This window comes from Glandiceps talaboti, chromosome 19, assembly GCF_964340395.1.
Source record: "Glandiceps talaboti chromosome 19, keGlaTala1.1, whole genome shotgun sequence".
Taxonomy (NCBI): Eukaryota; Metazoa; Hemichordata; class Enteropneusta; family Spengelidae; genus Glandiceps; species Glandiceps talaboti.
The window spans coordinates 6,509,157-6,529,898 of NC_135567.1; the positions used below are offsets into that span (position 1 = coordinate 6,509,157).

The following is a 20,742-nucleotide window of genomic DNA, read 5'->3' on the forward strand; positions in this document are numbered from 1 at the left end:
CAATGTACACTCAGTAGAAATGTCATTAGTGGAATCCTATCCCTATTCACTTATGATCAGATCAATGAAATATACTTTGACTCACAGTAATATCAACATACCTCTACAAGTGTTCTGTATTCTTGATCATCAAGTCGACGACCAATTATTGACATTTTTTGGCTTCAGAAAATGTAAAAACAAGACACAGCATCTCTGTCCTTTGGGAAACTGATCATGTGTATTATAGTGATCTCATGACCAGAATTTTCACCATAATTTGAATGTCACCCAAGATTACGTATAAGAGAACCGATTGTACATTTAAAATGTACGATCAATATTCAATATGCACTATAAGGTATGACAATTTGATTTGTTTGTTGTAGATTGTCACACAATTTCTAATGCACATGGCTCAGTCAATGACCTCTGTCAATCAATGACGGTGATTTGTCAATAGCACATCTATGACAAAATCCAAGTTACATATTCCGCCGACAAGATATCTCACATTATAGAATACATGTTACTGTACTTCTGTTTCACTTTTGTTCTTTATTGTTTAAAGTGGGCAATATCTTTTGGACAAAAACATTATTTTCAACCGGATCACAAGTGTGTTTTGTTTTCATTTCAATGTCTTAAAAATTACCATGACACGTTTTATTTTGTTACATTTTTAGCTTAATGTAGTTTAAAGTCTTTCCTTAGATGTGGTATCACCTAATGCATAGATTAAATTTGCAACGACTTGTGAGATATAACTATATAGATAAATAATTTCATCGACTTGGGTAACACGTTTCACACAAAAAGTTGTAGTTTTCTATCAAAACTGATAATTGCAAACATTTTTAACATTAGTGCCTGTTTAGCTATTGTTGTCAATATTCCATTGTAATCATCTTATCTTTATGGCAACCACTCTGCAATCAATGTTGTTTTGTAACTAAAAATATTGTTTTATTATTAGCAATGAGCTACTTATTTATACACTTACCAATATAGGCAATGATCTGATTTATTTACTGATACACTTACCTCATTTGCATAATTGACATCATAACCATTCTCCAAGTAGAATTTAACCTTCTCTATATCTCCATTGTAAACAGCATCAATGAGATCCTGATATAAAACAAACACATACAATGATTAGACTAATTTACACCAGTTTCACAAATCATGTCAAAATTACATTAAAAATATGCTTACTGCAAACCCAGTATTAAAGTGACCAAATTAATGAGGATTAGGTATTTATTTGGGATATTTAATTTATAAAACAACTTTACTATTTTTTGTTTTTCTAATCGAAAAAAATAATGTGAAATAATATCTACCAATTCCTTGTTTGTAACTCAGTAAATTGAAAATCAATAAAATATGTCTAAAATGTTTGTTATTGTGCATACAATAACACTTTTTGTAATCAAATGAGTTACAAACAAGGTTTTGGTATTTATAATATGTTATTTCACATTATTTGTTAAATTAGGAAAACACAGTAAAGTTGTATTATGAATTAAAAATCCAAAATAAATACTTAATTCTCATCCATATGGCCACTTTATTAATTGGTCAGCTGTAACAATGAAAGTCATTCTGATGAAGATCGTCAACAAGACAGATCAAAAGCTCAATGCTAAAAACATTTTGAACTGCTTGAATGTGCGTTATAACATTTGTAATGCATTCACAATGCTAACACATGTAACATTAAAAAGCTATATTGATGATGGACAACTGATATATACACATACTCTATGTAAATTAGAATATTAACACATGTATCTGTGTTATGGTTTCTAAGAATTACTAGACTGTAAGATTGTCATGATGTTCCGCCCTCACTGGCCTCTGATGTGTGAGGGCGCCCCATCTAGGTGTACCTTACAGACTAAAGAATTACATGATTATACATATTTACAAAGTTTGAGGAAATTTAAATCTGACCATGTCATCAGATACATTTAGATATTTACAAGATATGTATTCATGTATGACGTCACTGTACTACACCTAGCCATTTAACAGCTACAGACTTTATTGTTTCAGGGTTGGGGATGTAGCTGCCTGCTGGGGGTGTAGCTGCATGCTGGGGCAGGAGGTGTAGTTGCCTGGGGTGTAGCTGCCTGCTGGGGGGGGGGGGGGGGGGGGGGGTTGTAGCTGCCTGCTGGTGGGTTGTAGCTGCCTGCTGGGTGGTGTTGCTGCCTGCTGGGGGGTGTAGCTGCCTGCTGGGAGGGGGGAGTAGCTCCCTCAATGGCAAGGGGCTACAGACTTTAAATGGATAGATGTACTTAAATAAATTAGTGACAATGGCATTATAGCACAAATCTATAATAATCACATCCTCAAAGAGCTTTACAATTATTACTCCATGGCACAGACCTATAGTGGCACAATGGCCCTTTACTTCCTCAACTCCCTGGGGAGCATACAATCAACCTCTATAAGTGCATGGGATTAAAGCATTCACATTTCAACATCTATCCTTCCAGGTCTCCAATTAATACAGCTAGGTTAACCAAAGCGCAATTGTGGTTCAAATCTTACCCAAGAACTTTAGTCATTCAGAAACAAATGCCAGCAACGGGCTCAACCCTGCAACTTGCAGATTCCTAGCCAGCCACTCTAAACATTCAACCATCATGACTCTACAACCTGCAACCTGCAGATTTCTAGCCATCCACTCTAAACATTCAACCATCATGACAGCACATCTATCCACTTGCCTTATACCAATGATGTTATTGTACAATATATATATATATATATCACTAATTCATTATTGCTATGAGTATAGTCTACATTGTAGTAGATTTAGCATATATGTGTTCACCTGCCAAATGTTTAATTTGCCTACACAACCTTGTTGTTACATTCCCCACATACGCCATCAATTGGAGGTTGCTGTGGGTGAGATATCAATATTTTAGCATGTGAGTTCACTTTTGGATATTTAACAGGCCTAGGTTGCCAAGCAACCTTAAACAGATGTTAATCTTTACGCCATTGACACTGACATGTGAAGTAGCCCATAAAAGATTTAATGATTTCATTACATCAATAAAACAAGAATCTTACATTTCCAGGTTGAAGTCAAAGTATTTTGTAATACAACAAATCACATTTTCAAACGTAAAATACACATTTCTGATGCAATCATTTCCATTTGAACAATTTCCCAATGAGACAATCGAAGTAACATGACCACCAAATATTAAAGCAATTGGTCTAGCAGTTTTTTACTTTAAGTTGTTTACACACACATACTCACACACTCACACACTCACACACACACATACACACACACACACACACACACTCACACACACACACACACACACACACACACACACACACACACACACACACACACACACACACACACACACTTAGCGATCCCTACAGAACTACTGAACCTTATCAATTCAGTTGTGCTAAAAATGAGTTAAAGGGGAACACCACTCAGTGAAATAATGGTATTTCCTGAGAGTTTTTTGGTTTTAGATGACAATTTGTATAGTCATGATGACTCTTGGTTCCTTTTTAGTCTTCAATGGGTAAACTATTAATATTGGTGTGCATCCAAAGTTCACAAAAATACATTCATTTCTCCAGTAACACCACTTTTCTGGATTGGAACTGTTAAAGGGGCGTGGTCTGAAACGTCTATCTTTTTTCTTTTTCTTTTTTGGGGGGGGGGTTAGTTTTTGTTACCTGTATGTACCACTGACTGTAACTTGTTTAATGGTCAGTAATTTATATGCAAAGCCTATACCCTGTTATCTAATGTATTCTATACTAAGGAATACCATAATATTCTTTTATACTTACAGTATCACAGTAGTTTATAGAGTGAGAATTTTGCAAGCAACTACCAGTCATTACACAAGTAGCAGTGAGTGACTGTTTATTTGACCAACCAAAATTGTGTATTCTCCTACCTCTTATTATGTTGTGACTCACATTTATACAATTACCGATAGTTGATTACATACTTTTCAGGATGAATGTCATTATATCGAAATGACAGTTCCAAAAAATAATTCCAGTTGTAGCTAGTTTAGCTTTAATAATTTATCAACTTTTGTAGAACAGTCTATGACAACTTGCTGCTTTCACTTGATTCTAGGCAGTCAGAAGTACAGAGCTCAGGTTAGACTAATGAGGTTAGAACAAGTAATTTTGAAAACACCAACTTTTGAGGTGCTTTTCTCACAAATGTTTAGCCACAGAATCAAGGCAAATGAGGATTGTGTATTTTGGTTATATCCCATAACCAAAATTCAAAATCCCAAATTGCCCGGATTCTAGGCTAACAAACATATGACGATATTGTATATGGAGTATCCAGCTTTCAGTACAGGTATTACAAAATTGGCCATAAAGATACACTCAATGATACAACAGAGATAGTAATGCATCACTATGCATCACCCCCTCCTTTTTTAATTCTTGTTTATTCTGTATCATCGTCATCATAATTTGATGAATGTATCCAAATTGTCCAATACTTTGGTTTTTTACCTTCTTTCACCCTTACTATAGTTAGATTAATACTAGATAGGAATTAGTTGTAAAGTTATACATTTACAATCTATGTACAGAGTACAACTTATATATATTAACACTAGATAGGAGTTAGTCGTAAAGTTATACATTTACAGTCTATGTACAGAGTACAACTTATAAATATTAATACTAGATAGGAGTTAGTTGTAAAGTTATACATTTACAATCTATGTACTAGACTATGTGAGTGGAGGTGTAAATGGTAATGATACTGTATAGGAACTAAACTATGTGAGTGGAGGTGTAAATGGTAATGATACTGTATAGGAACTAAACTATGTGAGTGGAGGTGTAAATTGTAATGATACTGTGTAGGAACTAGACTATGTGAGTGGAGGTGTAAATGGTAATGATACTGTGTAGGAACTAGACTATGTGAGTGAAGGTGTAAATGGTAATGATACTGTATAGGAACTAGACTATGTGAGTGGAGGTGTAAATGGTAATGATACTGTATAGGAACTAGACTATGTGAGTGGAGGTGTAAATGGTAATGATACTGTATAGGAACTAGACTATGTGAGTGAAGGTGTAAATGGTAATGATACTGTATAGGAACTAGACTATGTGAGTGGAGGTGTAAATTGTAATGATACTGTGTAGGAACTAGACTGTGTGAGTGGAGGTGTAAATGGTAATGATACTGTATAGGAACTAGACTATGTGAGTGGAGGTGTAAATTGTAATGATACTGTGTAGGAACTAGACTAGTGAGTGAAGGTGTAAATGGTAATGATACTGTGTAGGAACTAGACTAGTGAGTGGAGGTGTAAATGGTAATGATAAAGGAACTAGACTAGTGAGTGGAGGTGTAAATGGTAATGATACTGTATAGGAACTAGACTAGTGAGTGGAGGTGTAAATGGTAATGATACTGTGTAGGAACTAGACTATGTGAGTGGAGGTGTAAATGGTAATGATACTGTGTAGGAACTAGACTAGTGAGTGGAGGTGTAAATGGTAATGATAAAGGAACTAGACTAGTGAGTGGAGGTGTAAATGGTAATGATACTGTATAGGAACTAGACTATATGAGTGGAGGTGTAAATTGTAATGATACTGTGTAGGAACTAGACTATGTGAGTGAAGGTGTAAATGGTAATGATACTGTATAGGAACTAGACTATGTGAGTGGAGGTGTAAATTGTAATGATACTGTGTAGGAACTAGACTATATGAGTGGAGGTGTAAATGGTAATACCTGGCTATCAGCTATTAACCTCTCAGCTTTCTCCATGGGCTGGCTATGCAGCTATTCAAGCTATTAGCCATTAATAGCCGCTATTAGCCATTAATAGCCAGCTAATAGCTGGCTATCAGCTATCAACCCCTCAGCTTTCTCCATGGGCTGGCTATGCAACTATTCAAGCTATTAGCTATTAATAGCCGCTATTAGCCATTAATAGCCAGCAAATAGCTGGCTATCAGCTATCAACCTCTCAGCTTTCTCCATGGGCTGGCTATGCAGCTATTCAAGCTATTAGCCATTAATAGCCGCTATTAGCCATTAATAGCCAGCTAATAGCTGGCTATCAGCTATCAACCTCTCAGCTTTCTCCGTGGGCTGGCTATGCAGCTGTTCAAGCTATTAGCCATTAATAGCCACTATTAGCCATTAATAGCCAGCTAATAGCTGGCTATCCACTATCAACCTCTCAGCTTTCTCTGTGGGCTGGCTATGCAGCTATTTAAGCTATTAGCCATTAATAGCCGCTATTAGCCATTAATAGCCAGCTAAGAGCTGGCTATCAGCTATCAACCTCTCAGCTTTCTCCATGGGCTGGCTATGCAGCTATTTAAGCTATTAGCCATTAATAGCCGCTATTAGCCATTAATAGCCAGCTAATAGCTGGCTATCAGCTATCAACCTCTCAGCTTTCTCCATGGGCTGGCTATGTAGCTGTTCAAGCTATTAGCCATTAATAGCCGCTATTAGCCATTAATAGCAAGCTAGTAGCTGGCTACCAGCTATTAACCTCTCAGCTTTCTCCATGGGCTGGCTATGCAGCTATTCAAGCTATTAGCCATTAATAGCCGCTATTAGCCATTAATAGCCAGCTAATAGCTGGCTATCAGCTATCAACCCCTCAGCTTTCTCCATGGGCTGGCTATGCAACTATTCAAGCTATTAGCTATTAATAGCCGCTATTAGCCATTAATAGCCAGCAAATAGCTGGCTATCAGCTATCTCCATGGGCTGGCTATGCAGCTATTCAAGCTATTAGCCATTAATAGCCGCTATTAGCCATTAATAGCCAGCTAATAGCTGGCTATCAGCTATCAACCTCTCAGCTTTCTCCGTGGGCTGGCTATGCAGCTGTTCAAGCTATTAGCCATTAATAGCCACTATTAGCCATTAATAGCCAGCTAATAGCTGGCTATCCACTATCAACCTCTCAGCTTTCTCTGTGGGCTGGCTATGCAGCTATTCAAGCTATTAGCCATTAATAGCCGCTATTAGCCATTAATAGCCAGCTAAGAGCTGGCTATCAGCTATCAACCTCTCAGCTTTCTCCATGGGCTGGCTACGCAGCTATTTAAGCTATTAGCCATTAATAGCCGCTATTAGCCATTAATAGCTAGCTAATAGCTGGCTATCAGCTATCAACCTCTCAGCTTTCTCCATGGGCTGGCTACGCAGCTTTTTAAGCTATTAGCCATTAATAGCCGCTATTAGCCATTAATAGCTAGCTAATAGCTGGCTATCCGCTATCAACCTCTCAGCTTTCTCCATGGGCTGACTATGCAGCTATTCAAGCTATTAGCCATTAATAGCTAGCTAAGAGCTGGCTATCAGCTATCAACCTCTCAGCTTTCTCCATGGGCTGGCTATGCAGCTATTCAAGCTATTAGCCATTAATAGCCGCTATTAGCCATTAATAGCCAGCTAATAGCTGGCTATCCGCTATCAACCTCTCAGCTTTCTCTGTGGGCTGGCTATGCAGCTATTTAAGCTATTAGCCATTAATAGCCGCTATTAGCCATTAATAGCCAGCTAAGAGCTGTCTATCAGCTATCAACCTCTCAGCTTTCTCCATGGGCTGGCTACGCAGCTATTTAAGCTATTAGCCATTAATAGCCGCTATTAGCCATTAATAGCTAGCTAATAGCTGGCTATCAGCTATCAACCTCTCAGCTTTCTCCATGGGCTGGCTATGCAGCTGTTCAAGCTATTAGCCATTAATAGCAATCTAATAACTGGCTATTAACCCCAAGAGTTAAGTTTGTTGAAATTAAATGAATGAAAAAACAAACCATGATCGAGATTTATTATTTGAAGAGTCAAGGAGTACAGTGTGTTCTAAACACCTTAACACCTGATAATATAATGATGCTATGTCAAGTAATTTTGATTTGTTCAGATTAAAGTACTTTAAAAGACTTTGTAATTTTATAGATGAATCATGATGGACTAAATGTGTCTTTAACCATCTCAATTCCATTAGTGAAGAATCTGAAAGAAATGTGATAAAACTGTCCTGGAATTGGCAGAAAACTGTAAATAATGTGTTAATAGACCTTAATATTGATAAAGACCAAATTCAAACTCTTTCAGATAATAAAATCAAACATATCATATTTAAAAATGATGAGCTCAAATGGAAAGACACTTGAACACTTTCTTTTTACATGTGAAAGCCATTCTACACAACGACAGATCTTAATGAAAGGAACAGAAGAACTATTACTCAACAATAAGGAGTTGAACTTATATCAAGATTTTAAACAAAGGAAAGAACTACTCTGTTTATTTATAGGAGATAATACAAAACACTACAATGCTCAGTCTATAAGTAAACAAATAGATAAACTTGTCAAACAATACCTTATTGAAGCAATTGAAAACAGAAAAGATTTTGTTAAAACTAATATAGAATAGTTTAGCCGTTAGATTTTCTGACAACTAACATTTGAAGCATACATTTTTATTTGTATTGTCGTTTTATCAATATTCTTACCTCACTTTGGTTTATTTTGTTGTTTGTTCCTGTATATGTTTTTTACTCGTCTTTATGGTAGTGTATGTATTTTTAATTTTTCTTAGTGCTGCTCTTTACAATCTTAGTGAGTCCCCTGATACAAAAGGGATGCAATAAATAGATAAATAGCTGGTAGCCGGCTATTAGCTGGCTATTAATGGCTAACAGCAGCTATTAATGGCTAATAGCTTGAATAGCTGAATAGCCATGTGTCGGAGAGTACTGGGGGTTGTTAGCTGTTAGCTGGCTATTAGCTGGCTATTAATGGCTAACAGCAGCTATTAATGGCTAATAGCTTGAATATCTTAATAGCCAGGTCCTGGAGACTGTTGGGAGTTGTTAGTTCGTAGTCGGCTAGTAATGGCTATTAGCGGCTAGTAATGGCTATCAGCTTGAATAGCTACCTAGGGAGATATTTATACCATATGCCCAGTTTGACAATAGCTGATAACAAGCTATTATCTGGCTATTTATGGCCAATATTGAATAGATGTTAGCTAGCTATTAACTGGCTATTAGTGGCTAATATCGGCTATTAATGGCTAATAGCTTGAATAGCTGAATAGCCATGTCCTGAAGAGTGCTGGGGGTTGTTAGCTGGTAGTAGGCTATTAATAGCTAATAGCGGCTATTAATGGCTAATAGCAGCTGTCAATGGCTCTTAGCTTGAATAGCTACCCAGGGAGATAATCACACCATATTCCCGTTTTTATAATAGCTGATAGCAAGCTATTACCTGGCTATTTATGGCTAATAGTATTAAGTTGAATAGCCAACAGTCGCTATTTATCTGAGATTCAGCTATTTTGGTAATTCAATAAATCCCCAGTAGCTGCTATTTACCTTCAGATCAAGCTATTTTGGCAACAAAGGAAATAGACAACAGCCACTATTTATCTTGAATCAAGCTATTTTGGGGATGAAACTATTTTGGCAATCCAATAAATAGCCAATAGCCGCTATTTAGCTCAAATCAAGATTGAATCAAGCTGTTTTGGTAAATAGCCAATAACCGCTATTTATCTGAGATCAAGCTATTGTGGCAATCCAACAATACCGCACCTCTATACAGGGTTATAGCTGAGATGCATACTGATAATGTGTACTAGTTGGTTAGAATGCACACTCAATATTTTTGTAGAAATAACTTATTGAAATATCCACTGACCCCCCATCCCTATACATGCCTATACGTTACATGGTGGAATATGAACAGATTAATAGTTTCAATAAAGACAATATTTATTCTTCCAGGGACAAATGTTAGTATTCATAGGTAGTATCACTACTACTTACAGCAATTAAAATGTGTGTACAACCTATTGTTTGTCAATTACAGCTCATACTATTAGATTGGAAATTACCCAGAAGGCCATATTGAGTACAAAAAGTCGTGTCTGCTGGGTATCAATGACAATAATTATTTCAAACCACCTATACAGGGTTATAGCTGAGATGCATACTGATAGTGTGTACTAGTTGGTTAGAGTGCACAGGAATATTTACTATTATGTCCAATGATTCCCTATTGCTATACATGCCTATACGTTACATGGTGGAACATGAAAAGATTAATAATTTCAATAAAGACAACAATTATTCTTCCAGGAACAAATGTTAGTATTCATAGGTAGTATGACTACTACTTACAGCAATTAAAATGCGTTGGCCCATGCATCTATTGTTTCCTTGCTGACGGACAAGCTATGTATAGTTTAAGCAAAGTCACGAGTGTCTGTGGTTTGAGCTATTCAGGCTACTGTGAACAGTGCCCCCGTGCGGTGGCTGATGGAGAGGTGGCTGCTGCGTACAGCACAGTATGACTATGAGCCGAGTTCTATGCATAACCGGTGTAGGCATCCGTTCCTTAGTCAGTCTCTCCGTATGTATCATTTTTTTCCGATCAATGTGTCTATATTTTGTCAAAGAATTAATCACTACTCTTGACAAACGTCCCAACGTTGGCAAAATATTCCCTACCTGAAAGTTTGTGGCGTAATTTTACTGATCTCAACATATACCTTAGTAGTAGTAGTAGCGACGGCAGCTGTTGCAATGGCGACTACAATCTGAAACTGAATGAACAGCTGAGCGCTGTAGCCCCATCACTTCAAAAAATTGATGCGCGTTCAGCGTAAGTTTGAGAATATTTTTGTTCAAAATTGTCATCATAATAGAAAAAAAAATAGTTGTTGTATGTATATAATAAATAAATAATCTTCCGGTATTTCTCATTCATGCTACGTCATCGAGAACGAATGATTCCCTCACACCGAAAGGCTCGGAGGGATACTGCCGACATTAGGAAATCATGACGTAGCACTCATTTGGAATACCCGTCTTACGAAATATTTCGTCCATGTAAAATAGTATCCGGGTAAGGCTTATGCACATGCGTACGTATTTATCGTTCGTGACTGTAAAATTTCGTCCTCTTGGAAGTGTTAAACCAGCCGTTTTGCCGAAACTCCATCATGAAAATTCTTGGTAAAGTAATAATAAGTTCAGGTGTATTTACTTACTTGAAATGTGGGATTGTGGGATGGGGATATATATTCCCTGTCAGTTTACCGTGACTTAGTCAGACAATTTCAAACTAGGACACAGCATCATTTCGAGTTTCTAATATTTTGCTACTACACGTGTACACACGCTTGTGTATGTGTGATTTATGAGATGTAGTCTTGCTTGCAGACGGTGCACGGGTCTAGATTACTGACAGGAGAAGGACATATATGTAAGCAGGACTAGTCGCGGTGGCGTGGCGATGTACATAAATTGTAGAAATAATACAAAGTATTACAATATCAAAGAAACCACCAAACACAATCCATCTGATGAAAATATGTCTCACTTCCTCACCCTGTTAATTTAGTATTTCAACTACCTTTCAAACGTGTAATGTGTAAGCAGGGGTGCGTTCGGTAGCCAAAACATTTTGTCATTGTTTGGCCAGGGCACCCTGGCCCTGTTTCGAACTGTATAAGGCATGTTGCGTGTGAAAAACAAAAGATGGCAGCACATTCAAACAGAAGATTGTCGCATTTTTTGTACATTTAGTACTCATCACTGAAAATCAACCTTCTTCATATCCTTGTCAACACTCTTCTAAAATTGTCATGGTTCAGATTGGTACAACCAATTATGACGGGTGGGGGGGGGGTCATTTTGGATTGATTATTAGTGAAAGTCAAGTTAATTGTAACTAGATAAACTACAAACACTGGTATGCTGATTAATTCCTCAACTCAACTCTGACATAATTGAAATTACTTTCTTTAGAACTATGTTGATACCAAGATTTGATGACAAAATCACATTTATTTTAATGTTAATGTTTTTAAAACATTGTGTCTTCCAGGCAAGACATTCATTCCTCTTCATTGGAAAGGATAGTGATGGTTCTAAGCAAGTGTTACTAACCCAACAAGAAAGGGAGGAAGTTTTCAAAGAATGTCATGTTTCTCCAATGTCGGCCATCTTGGCATCAACAAAGACTGTGAAGAAGATTTCATCCAGGTTTTATTGGAAGACCATCTCAAGTGACATGCAACAATTGGTAAGTATGATTATTTAGTTAGATAATGGTTCTGTAAAATAGTACCCCCCTAAAGTACTTAGTACATTAAAATTTCATACATTTTCACAAGAGAAAGCAGTAAATATCTTCTTGGTAAATTTATCTATACTTTGATACACATGATGCTTGTAGTCAACTGAACAATAATAACTCTGTCATACATAGCCTGTTTCCCATCATATTCACTGCAACAGCCATGCTGAGACCAGTAAAATAGTATCCCCCTCCCCCCTGAGTACTAAGTTTGGCACTTCCAAAATCCATACTTTTTCAGAATGGAAAGTGTTAAACATTTTGGTAAATATATGCTTTGATACACATGATGCTTGTATTCAGCTGAAAAATACAACTTCAGACATCAGACCATGGACGAACAGAGCCTGTTACAGGGAAAGTGAACAACTGAATTAGATTAATAACTTTTGGCTCAGCATGTTGGAAGTACAGACAAGTATTACATTCCATCATTTGATAAGAACAGTTTTATGGCCACTTTACATAAATTTACAGTTCCCCTGGTATTTCATGTACACATAAAGAGGCAATAAATCTGTTCTTATCAAACCATGGTGTGTACTACAAGTCTCTGCTGTTTTAACATTCTGAGCCAAGTGTAATAAATTCAATTTGCTTGTTTACTGTCCCTGTTTCAGTGTTTGTAACAGGTTCAGTTGTCCACAGTCTGATGTCTGAAGTTATAATATCTCTGTCATACGTATAACCCGTTTACCATCATAGCCATACTGAGACCTGTAAAATAGTATCCCCTCCAGAGTACTCCAGAGTTTTCCACTTCCAAAATTCATACATTATATGTCTATAATACTTTGATGCACATTATGTTTGTAAACAATTGAAAAATAATAATCATATACTATATAATATAGTCAATATTCTCTATAATGTTGTTCTGAACGTTGTTATATTTTATTAGATCAAGAGTTGTGGTAAGTGTCAGAGGTTTGAGAAAATAAAAACTTGTGGTCCTGAACTGAAACCTATTCCGAATAAAGCTCAATGGTATATGCTTGGAATCGATTTAGTTGGCCTATATCCATAGGTGTTGCATATTCCCACTTGAAACCGTACACATAAATCAATAATCAACCTCCAGCAGACCAGTCCCAGATAGAGCACCAGCCTTCAACCACTCCAGCAGACCAGTCCCAGATAGAGCACTGGCCTTCAACCACTCCAGCAAACCAGTCTCAGATAGAGAACCAGCCTTCAACCACTACAGCAGACCAGTCCCAGATAGAGCACCAGCCTTCAATCACTCCAGCAGACCAGTCCCAGATAGAGCACCAGCCTTCAACCACTACAACAGACCAGTCCCAGATAGAGCACCAGCCTTTAACCACTACAGCAGACCAGTCCCAGATAGACCACCAGCTTTCAACCACTCCAGCAGACCAGTCCCAGATAGAGCACCATCCTTCAACCACTCCGGCAGACCAGTCCCAGATAGAGAACCAGCTTTCAACCACTACAGCAGACCAGTCCCAGACAGAGAACCAGCTTTCAACCAATCCAGCAGACCAGTGCAAGATAGAGCACCAGCCCTCAAACACTCCAGTAGACCAGTCCCAGATAGAGCACCAGCCTTCAACCACTCCAGCAGACCAGTCCCAGATAGAGCACCAACTTTCAACCACTCCAGCAGACCAGTCCCAGATAGAGCACCAGCTTTCAACCACTACAGCAGACCAGTCCCAGATAGAGCACCAGCCTTCAACCACTCCAGCAGACCAGTCCCAGATAGAGCACAAGCCTTCAACCACTACAGCAGACCAGTCCCAGATAGAGAACCAGCTTTCAACCACTACAGCAGACCAGTCCCAGACAGAGAACCAGCTTTCAACCAATCCTGCAGACCAGTGCAAGATAGAGCACCAGCCCTCAAACACTCCAGTAGACCATTCCCAGATAGAGCACCAGCCTTCAACCACTACAGCAGATCAGTCCCAGATAGAGCAGCAGCCTTCAACCACTCCAGCAGACCAGTCCCAGATACAGCACAATATTTCAACCACTCCAGCAGACCAGTCCCAGATAGAGCACAATCCTTCAACCACTACAGCAGACCAGTCCCAGATAGATCACAATCCTTCAACCACTACAGCAGACCAGTCCCAGACAGAGAACCAGCATTCAACCACTACAGCAGACCAGTCCCAGACAGAGAACCAGCCTTCAACCACTACAGCAGACCAGTCCCATATAGAGCACCAGCCTTCAACCACTCCAGCAGACCAGTCCCAGATAGATCACAATCCTTCAACAACTACAGCAGACCAGTCCCAGACAGAGCACTGGCCTTCAACCACTCCAGCAAACCAGTCCCAGACAGAGAACCAGCTTTCAACCAATCCAGCAGACCAGTGCAAGATAGAGCACCAGCCCTCAAACACTCCAGTAGACCAGTCCCAGATAGAGCACCAGCCTTCAACCACTCCAGCAGACCAGTCCCAGATAGAGCACCAACTTTCAACCACTCCAGCAGACCAGTCCCAGATAGAGCACCAGCTTTCAACCACTCCAGCAGACCAGTCCCAGATAGAGCACCAGCCTTCAACCACTCCAGCAGACCAGTCCCAGATAGAGCACAATCCTTCAACCACTACAGCAGACCAGTCCCAGATAGAGAACCAGCTTTCAACCACTACAGCAGACCAGTCCCAGACAGAGAACCAGCTTTCAACCAATCCTGCAGACCAGTGCAAAATAGAGCACCAGCCCTCAAACACTCCAGTAGACCATTCCCAGATAGAGCACCAACTTTCAACCACTCCAGCAGACCAGTCCCAGATAGAGCAGCAGCCTTCAACCACTCCAGCAGACCAGTCCCAGATAGAGCACAATCCTTCAACCACTTCAGCAGACCAGTCCCAGATAGAGCACAATCCTTCAACCACTACAGCAGACCAGTCCCAGGTAGAGCACCAACTTTCAACCACTCCAGCAGACCAGTCCCAGATAGAGCAGCAGCCTTCAACCACTCCAGCAGACCAGTCCCAGATAGAGCACAATCCTTCAACCACTACAGCAGACCAGTCCCAGATAGATCACAATCCTTCAACCACTACAGCAGACCAGTCCCAGACAGAGAACAGCATTCAACCACTACAGCAGACCAGTCCCAGACAGAGAACCAGCCTTCAACCACTACAGCAGACCAGTCCCAGATAGAGCACCAGCCTTCAACCACTACAGCAGACCAGTCCCAGACAGAGAACCAGCCTTCAACCACTCCAGTAGACCAGTCCGAGATAGAGCACCAGCCTTCAACCACTCCAGCAGACCCACATTTTCCCAGTCCCCTACCCTTCAGAAAGGAACCAAGAAGATTCATACTTGAACAGAGCCATTCACTTGCAAACTTAAAAAGAAGAGAATTGACAGAGACAGAGTACGTTTAGGGAAAGATATTCCAAGTATTGTAAAACTCATTAAAACACCAGGACAATGGATGACTGACCATGTCATGAATCACGCACCAGCTCTATTTCAGCAGCAGTTTCCACACATGTACAGTCTACAGGATGTCCTTGTAATGACGGCAGGCACAGCTATCATCACACCAGATCAAGAATTCATCCAAATACTGAATATAGACCAAAATCACTGGGTTACAGTATCCACTATTGGCTGCAGCAAAGGCGTAGTGAATGTATATGATTCCATGTGGTGTGGGCTAGATAGAAGAGCAAAGAAGGCTGTAGCCTGTCTGCTATTTCATGAAGGGATAAGTATAAAAATACAGTGCGTGCGTATACACAAACAATTAGGATGTGATGACTGTGGACTATTTGCTATGGCCAATGCAACGGCCAAATGACTGGAACCAACAGAGTTTACGTGGGAGCAGACATCGATGAGAAGCCATCTCGCAACGTGTTTTCAACATCAAATCATGGAGATTTTCACGTCATGGAGAAGACGACGGGGCCATAAAATCAGGAAAATATTAATGTTGCCCATCTACTGCCATTACACAGGCAACCAGATCGTGGAAGCAACATGATGCAGTGTGACAAGTTTAAAGACTGGTACCATACTGATTGCAAAGAACTGTCAGCAAGTTTACTTAAAACAAAAGACTGAAATTTGTGTGTACAAAGTGTAAAAACCAAATGTGTCACTAAACAACTGCCTCAACAAGTGATACTAGCAAATAACCAATGCTTTTCGTGGTTCTGATAACAGATGATTTCTTAGGTGAAATCATGTATCATAAAATTTTTGAACTTTCTTGCTAGGCTCATGTGTGTAAAACTGCCAACCTTTAGCCAATATTGACAAAATAGTCAAACACTTTGAAACATGACAGTCTACATTGTATATTTAAAGGTCAAATCAATTCAAATGAGTAACATTCATGGTGCAGTATCAATATATACATAACAAAAATGAATGTCACATATAATGAATGTCACATTTGATGCTAAATTTGTGTACACATTGATTCTGAAAAAGAACGCCAGTGAAAAAATAAGAACAACTCTTAGTACTATAGTGACTGTGGTCACACTTTACTTTTCACAAAGTCTACTTCTTGAGCACTAAACAATGCCTACAGTTCATTTGAGCAAATAAAATGCCTCTCTTTTGAAGATGTGTAATGGCCTAGGTTATTAATAAATTGAGACCATATGGAACTACAATTTTGCACAATGAACATCAAGTTCAATTTAACTGAATAGTTAATTTATCCTGTTTGTAACAATTGTAACCAAACTATGAAAACGTGAATTCACATTGGCTAAAAACGTTTCTAAATTGTGCCTTTACAGAAAAGAAAAATATCTAAGAAAGATTTGGCAATGTTCATGCACCTTATGGTGTGAACCATGACCTGGTCACAGACTACATGTATGTTAAGTAACATCAATTCATATGTCTTGAGTAGCATTCGAAATGTATCGTTGATAGCAATGAATGTCATATAAAACAGTCAAGTGAGTATAACTGCTAATATTTGTAATCTAAGATCATAAGGAGAAAACCTGGCTCACAACTCCTATTTTATAATGTATATGACTTTAGTTGCTGTTCATTTTAGTGCTCTGTACATATGTGTGATGTCCTGTGTAAAAATATCGGTTTTTAATGGAGTTGATTTGTGTAGTCGATATAATTTAAATGTCTTAAAATTATTTGATATAGTTGTGTCTAATTAGTTACTAGGTACCTTTGAAATGTATAGATGGACAAGAATCGCACGTCTGATTATTTCGGAGAATTAAAATACATATAGTTCAATTATAAAAATTGGTGCAGATCATCTTGCAATTTTTTAATACAATTTAATATTAGTGGCAGTACAATCTATTCATATCATGATGAAACAATAAGTGCTTAGTAAGATTTGCTTTTATAGAAATGTATCTTCCATTTTTTTAAACGTTAATATCATTAAAAATGAACCAGTGGGATTTAAAACTGTTTGAATTGTATCAGCCTGTGTGTGTCATCGGATGAGAATGGGGTTTTGTTATACAGTGCATATATGGAGAGAGTAAATGTGAGGTTGTGAAATTTCTACTCAAGAGTCCATAAAGAAATCGCTGCCGAGACATTTTTTGATTGCGTAGTAATTTCCATTTGAAAAAAAAATAATATTTGGGAACCTTGGTCATCTATTGCATATGTTAAAATAATGTCGTTGGGGAAAACTTCGTTGGCATGTTTTCAATATGTTGCCATTATTATTAGATGCATCTTGTACTACACATACAAAAAGGTCTCACTGGTATGATTATAATACTGGTACATCTCTAATAAGCTGATTTTAAGACAGCTCTGTGCATTGATATCACCGACAGACTTCTATAACACAAGTGTCTGTCCGAAGTTTGTGCTTCTTGTAGATATTTGAAACTGAGATTGTATTTACTCAAAGTATATAAAGGAGCTTTCAGTTTTATATGATCCCCCCCCCCCCCCCAACTCAATTTATTGGTCAAAGAAGGGAGGTCATCACTTTTACAAAGTGGATCAAGGGGGATTGCCTGAAGGTGATGATGATGATGATGATAATGGTGGTGGTGGTGGTGGTGGTGGTGGTGGTGGTGGTGACAACGATGAAGATGACGACGATGATGATGATGATGATGATGATGATGATGATAATGGTGGTGGTGGTGGTGACGACGATGACGACGATGATGATGATGATGATAGAGGTGACGTCAGCAAAGTTAATGGTACTAGGGTTGCAGGTGGTGATGCAGGTGGTAAAAATGGAAGTGATTGTACCACTGCTGATATTACATTTATTCACAGGGGTTGATGATTTATGATGGAAGGTAGTGAGGGTAATGAACATATTCAGGAGATGGCTTTCAAGGATTATGATGACAACAAAAGACACGAGTTTATGATATTTTATAATCTTGATATGGTTGCTATTTATTTTTATTCATATTCTATTGTTTATTGGAATGAAAAGAACTTGTTGTATTGATGATGTAATTTATTATTGATGATATACTACTTATTTATTTATCTCATTGTTTTTGCAGTTATTTATCCTGTACTGATAGTGTATATTTAGACTTTAGGTATAGCTATTACATATTTTCAGATGTTGTATAATTATAATTTATTTACCGATACATATTATAATTTAAGGCTTTATGTATGGAATACATGTCAATGGGGAATTTGAATTCATTATTTACCCATCATTTGAAATCAAAATCCCCAATCGATTGGATTCTAGGCTAATATGCCCCTAGATGTATGTGATAGTGTGCATAATAAAAATCTATTATGCACACTATTATAAATTATTTATTTTATTTTCAAGTACACCCTTCTAATCACAGTTTTTCTAAAGTAACCCTCCAACAGAGGATGAAAATTTCGGAAGTACTAGCCCTCGATTTTCCGCCCTCCGCCCTCCTCCAGATGTTTGAGAATGAAGCTTCGTTTTGTGTGTAGATTGAAAATATAACGACCATTCTCTAATAACACACACAACCAATCACAACTCATTTGGAACTGGCGATAGTAGATCGGACCGGATGTTATTTTACAGGGGGATACAATGTTATGCTGTAAAACATAAATTTTAATCTGGGCCCATTCTAACGCATGCGCATAAACGTTACCCAGATTCTATTTTACTGTGGACTAAAAAAAACATTACACCAGGAGATTATATATATTATTAATTATTCCTGTACAGCTACTAATATCAGAGGTATGTTTATGTATCTAAGAGTTCACTTTCCACATGTAGCATTAACACCAAAGCTCCACATGCTGGACAAACCCATAGAAGCTCACGCTGTTGCTAAATTTACCACTAGAGGGCGACCTGAAGGTCGTAAGTACGATCGAGAAGGAAAGACACTCTAACTCCAACTCTAACTTGTGAGATTTAATTTGAGAGCTCGGAAATATACAAAAAATAAACATCAACGGTCAAATAAATAACGTCTAGTGATAGTAAATACCTTAAATTCTTTACTGTATAATTGTCATTTGTTTAAAATGGCTACAGCTGACAATATTTAGTAATATAAGTTAACCTCACTCAAATCCAACACTTGCCCCGTACCCTAGGTATCACCCATATCCAACTGCAGTGCAAGGACACAGCAACGACTGTATGTGTTGCATGATGACACATCGTAATGGCATTTTTCGATTGTTTACATAGTACAATTGTTTCCTGATTGGCTGTTTTGGTGTTGGAATGAACTTTTACATAGTAAACATTCTCTGAGTGCCAATCTACGTGAATTGGGTCAGCCTTTACTGTGTCTTTGGCACTGCAGTTGACCAAACTTGTACTTATTGAGATATAAATTTTTGACCAAAATTCACATTTTACACCTACTTTGCATATTACTGTGTGAGATCATTATTTGCTTAATATTTCTTCATCCATACCCCCTCAGATACGTCCAAATTAAATTTCAGCCCAATCTGCTGAGTAGTTTCGGAATTAAAGATTTTTGACCAAAAAGTCACGCTAATTTTGCATATTACTGATGGAATCATCTTGTCATGAACAAATCTAAATTTTTGACCAAAAAAGTCACACTAATTTTGCATATTACTGATGGAATCATCTTGTCATGAACAAATCTAAATTTTTGACCAAAAAAGTCACACTAATTTTGCATATTACTGATGGAATGATCTTGTCATGAACAAATATAAATTAAGTCACCTCTAAGAATGTTCCCATCATATTTCAGACCAAGCTGCCCAGTGGGTTTTGGAGTTGAAGTTTTTTTTTTTTACCAAAAATCACATTTTTTTACCCAAAAGGGACATCTCGGTTGCAATCATTTTCATTTGAACAATTTCCCAACTAGATATCAGAAGTAACATCACTACCAAATATGAAAGCAATCAGCCCAGCATTTTTTTAATTTAACTTGTTTACACACACACACACACACACACACACACACACACACACACACAAACACACACACACACACACACACACACACATACACTTTGTCATGCCTATAGCACTACTGAATCTTATCAGTTCAATAAAAATTACATGAGCACCAAGAATAATTTTTATGTATAGTTCTTTTCTTCAACATTACTTGTAAACATGATATTAAAGGCCATTAACAATATACTTATCGG

General features: G+C 38.0%; 1 protein-coding gene across 1 annotated transcript in view; it reads right to left on the reverse strand.

Moving 5' to 3' along the window:
- Positions 1 to 372: 372 nt before the first annotated feature.
- Positions 373 to 20,742, reverse strand: part of LOC144450383 (uncharacterized) — a 79,138-nt gene continuing 58,768 nt past the window's right edge. The window contains exons 4-5 of the mRNA XM_078140986.1: positions 1,024 to 1,110; positions 373 to 411 (exon numbers count right to left, since the gene is read on the reverse strand). Of these exons, the coding sequence (XP_077997112.1) occupies positions 373 to 411; positions 1,024 to 1,110 (126 nt within the window). The remainder of the gene's footprint in view (positions 412 to 1,023; positions 1,111 to 20,742) is intronic.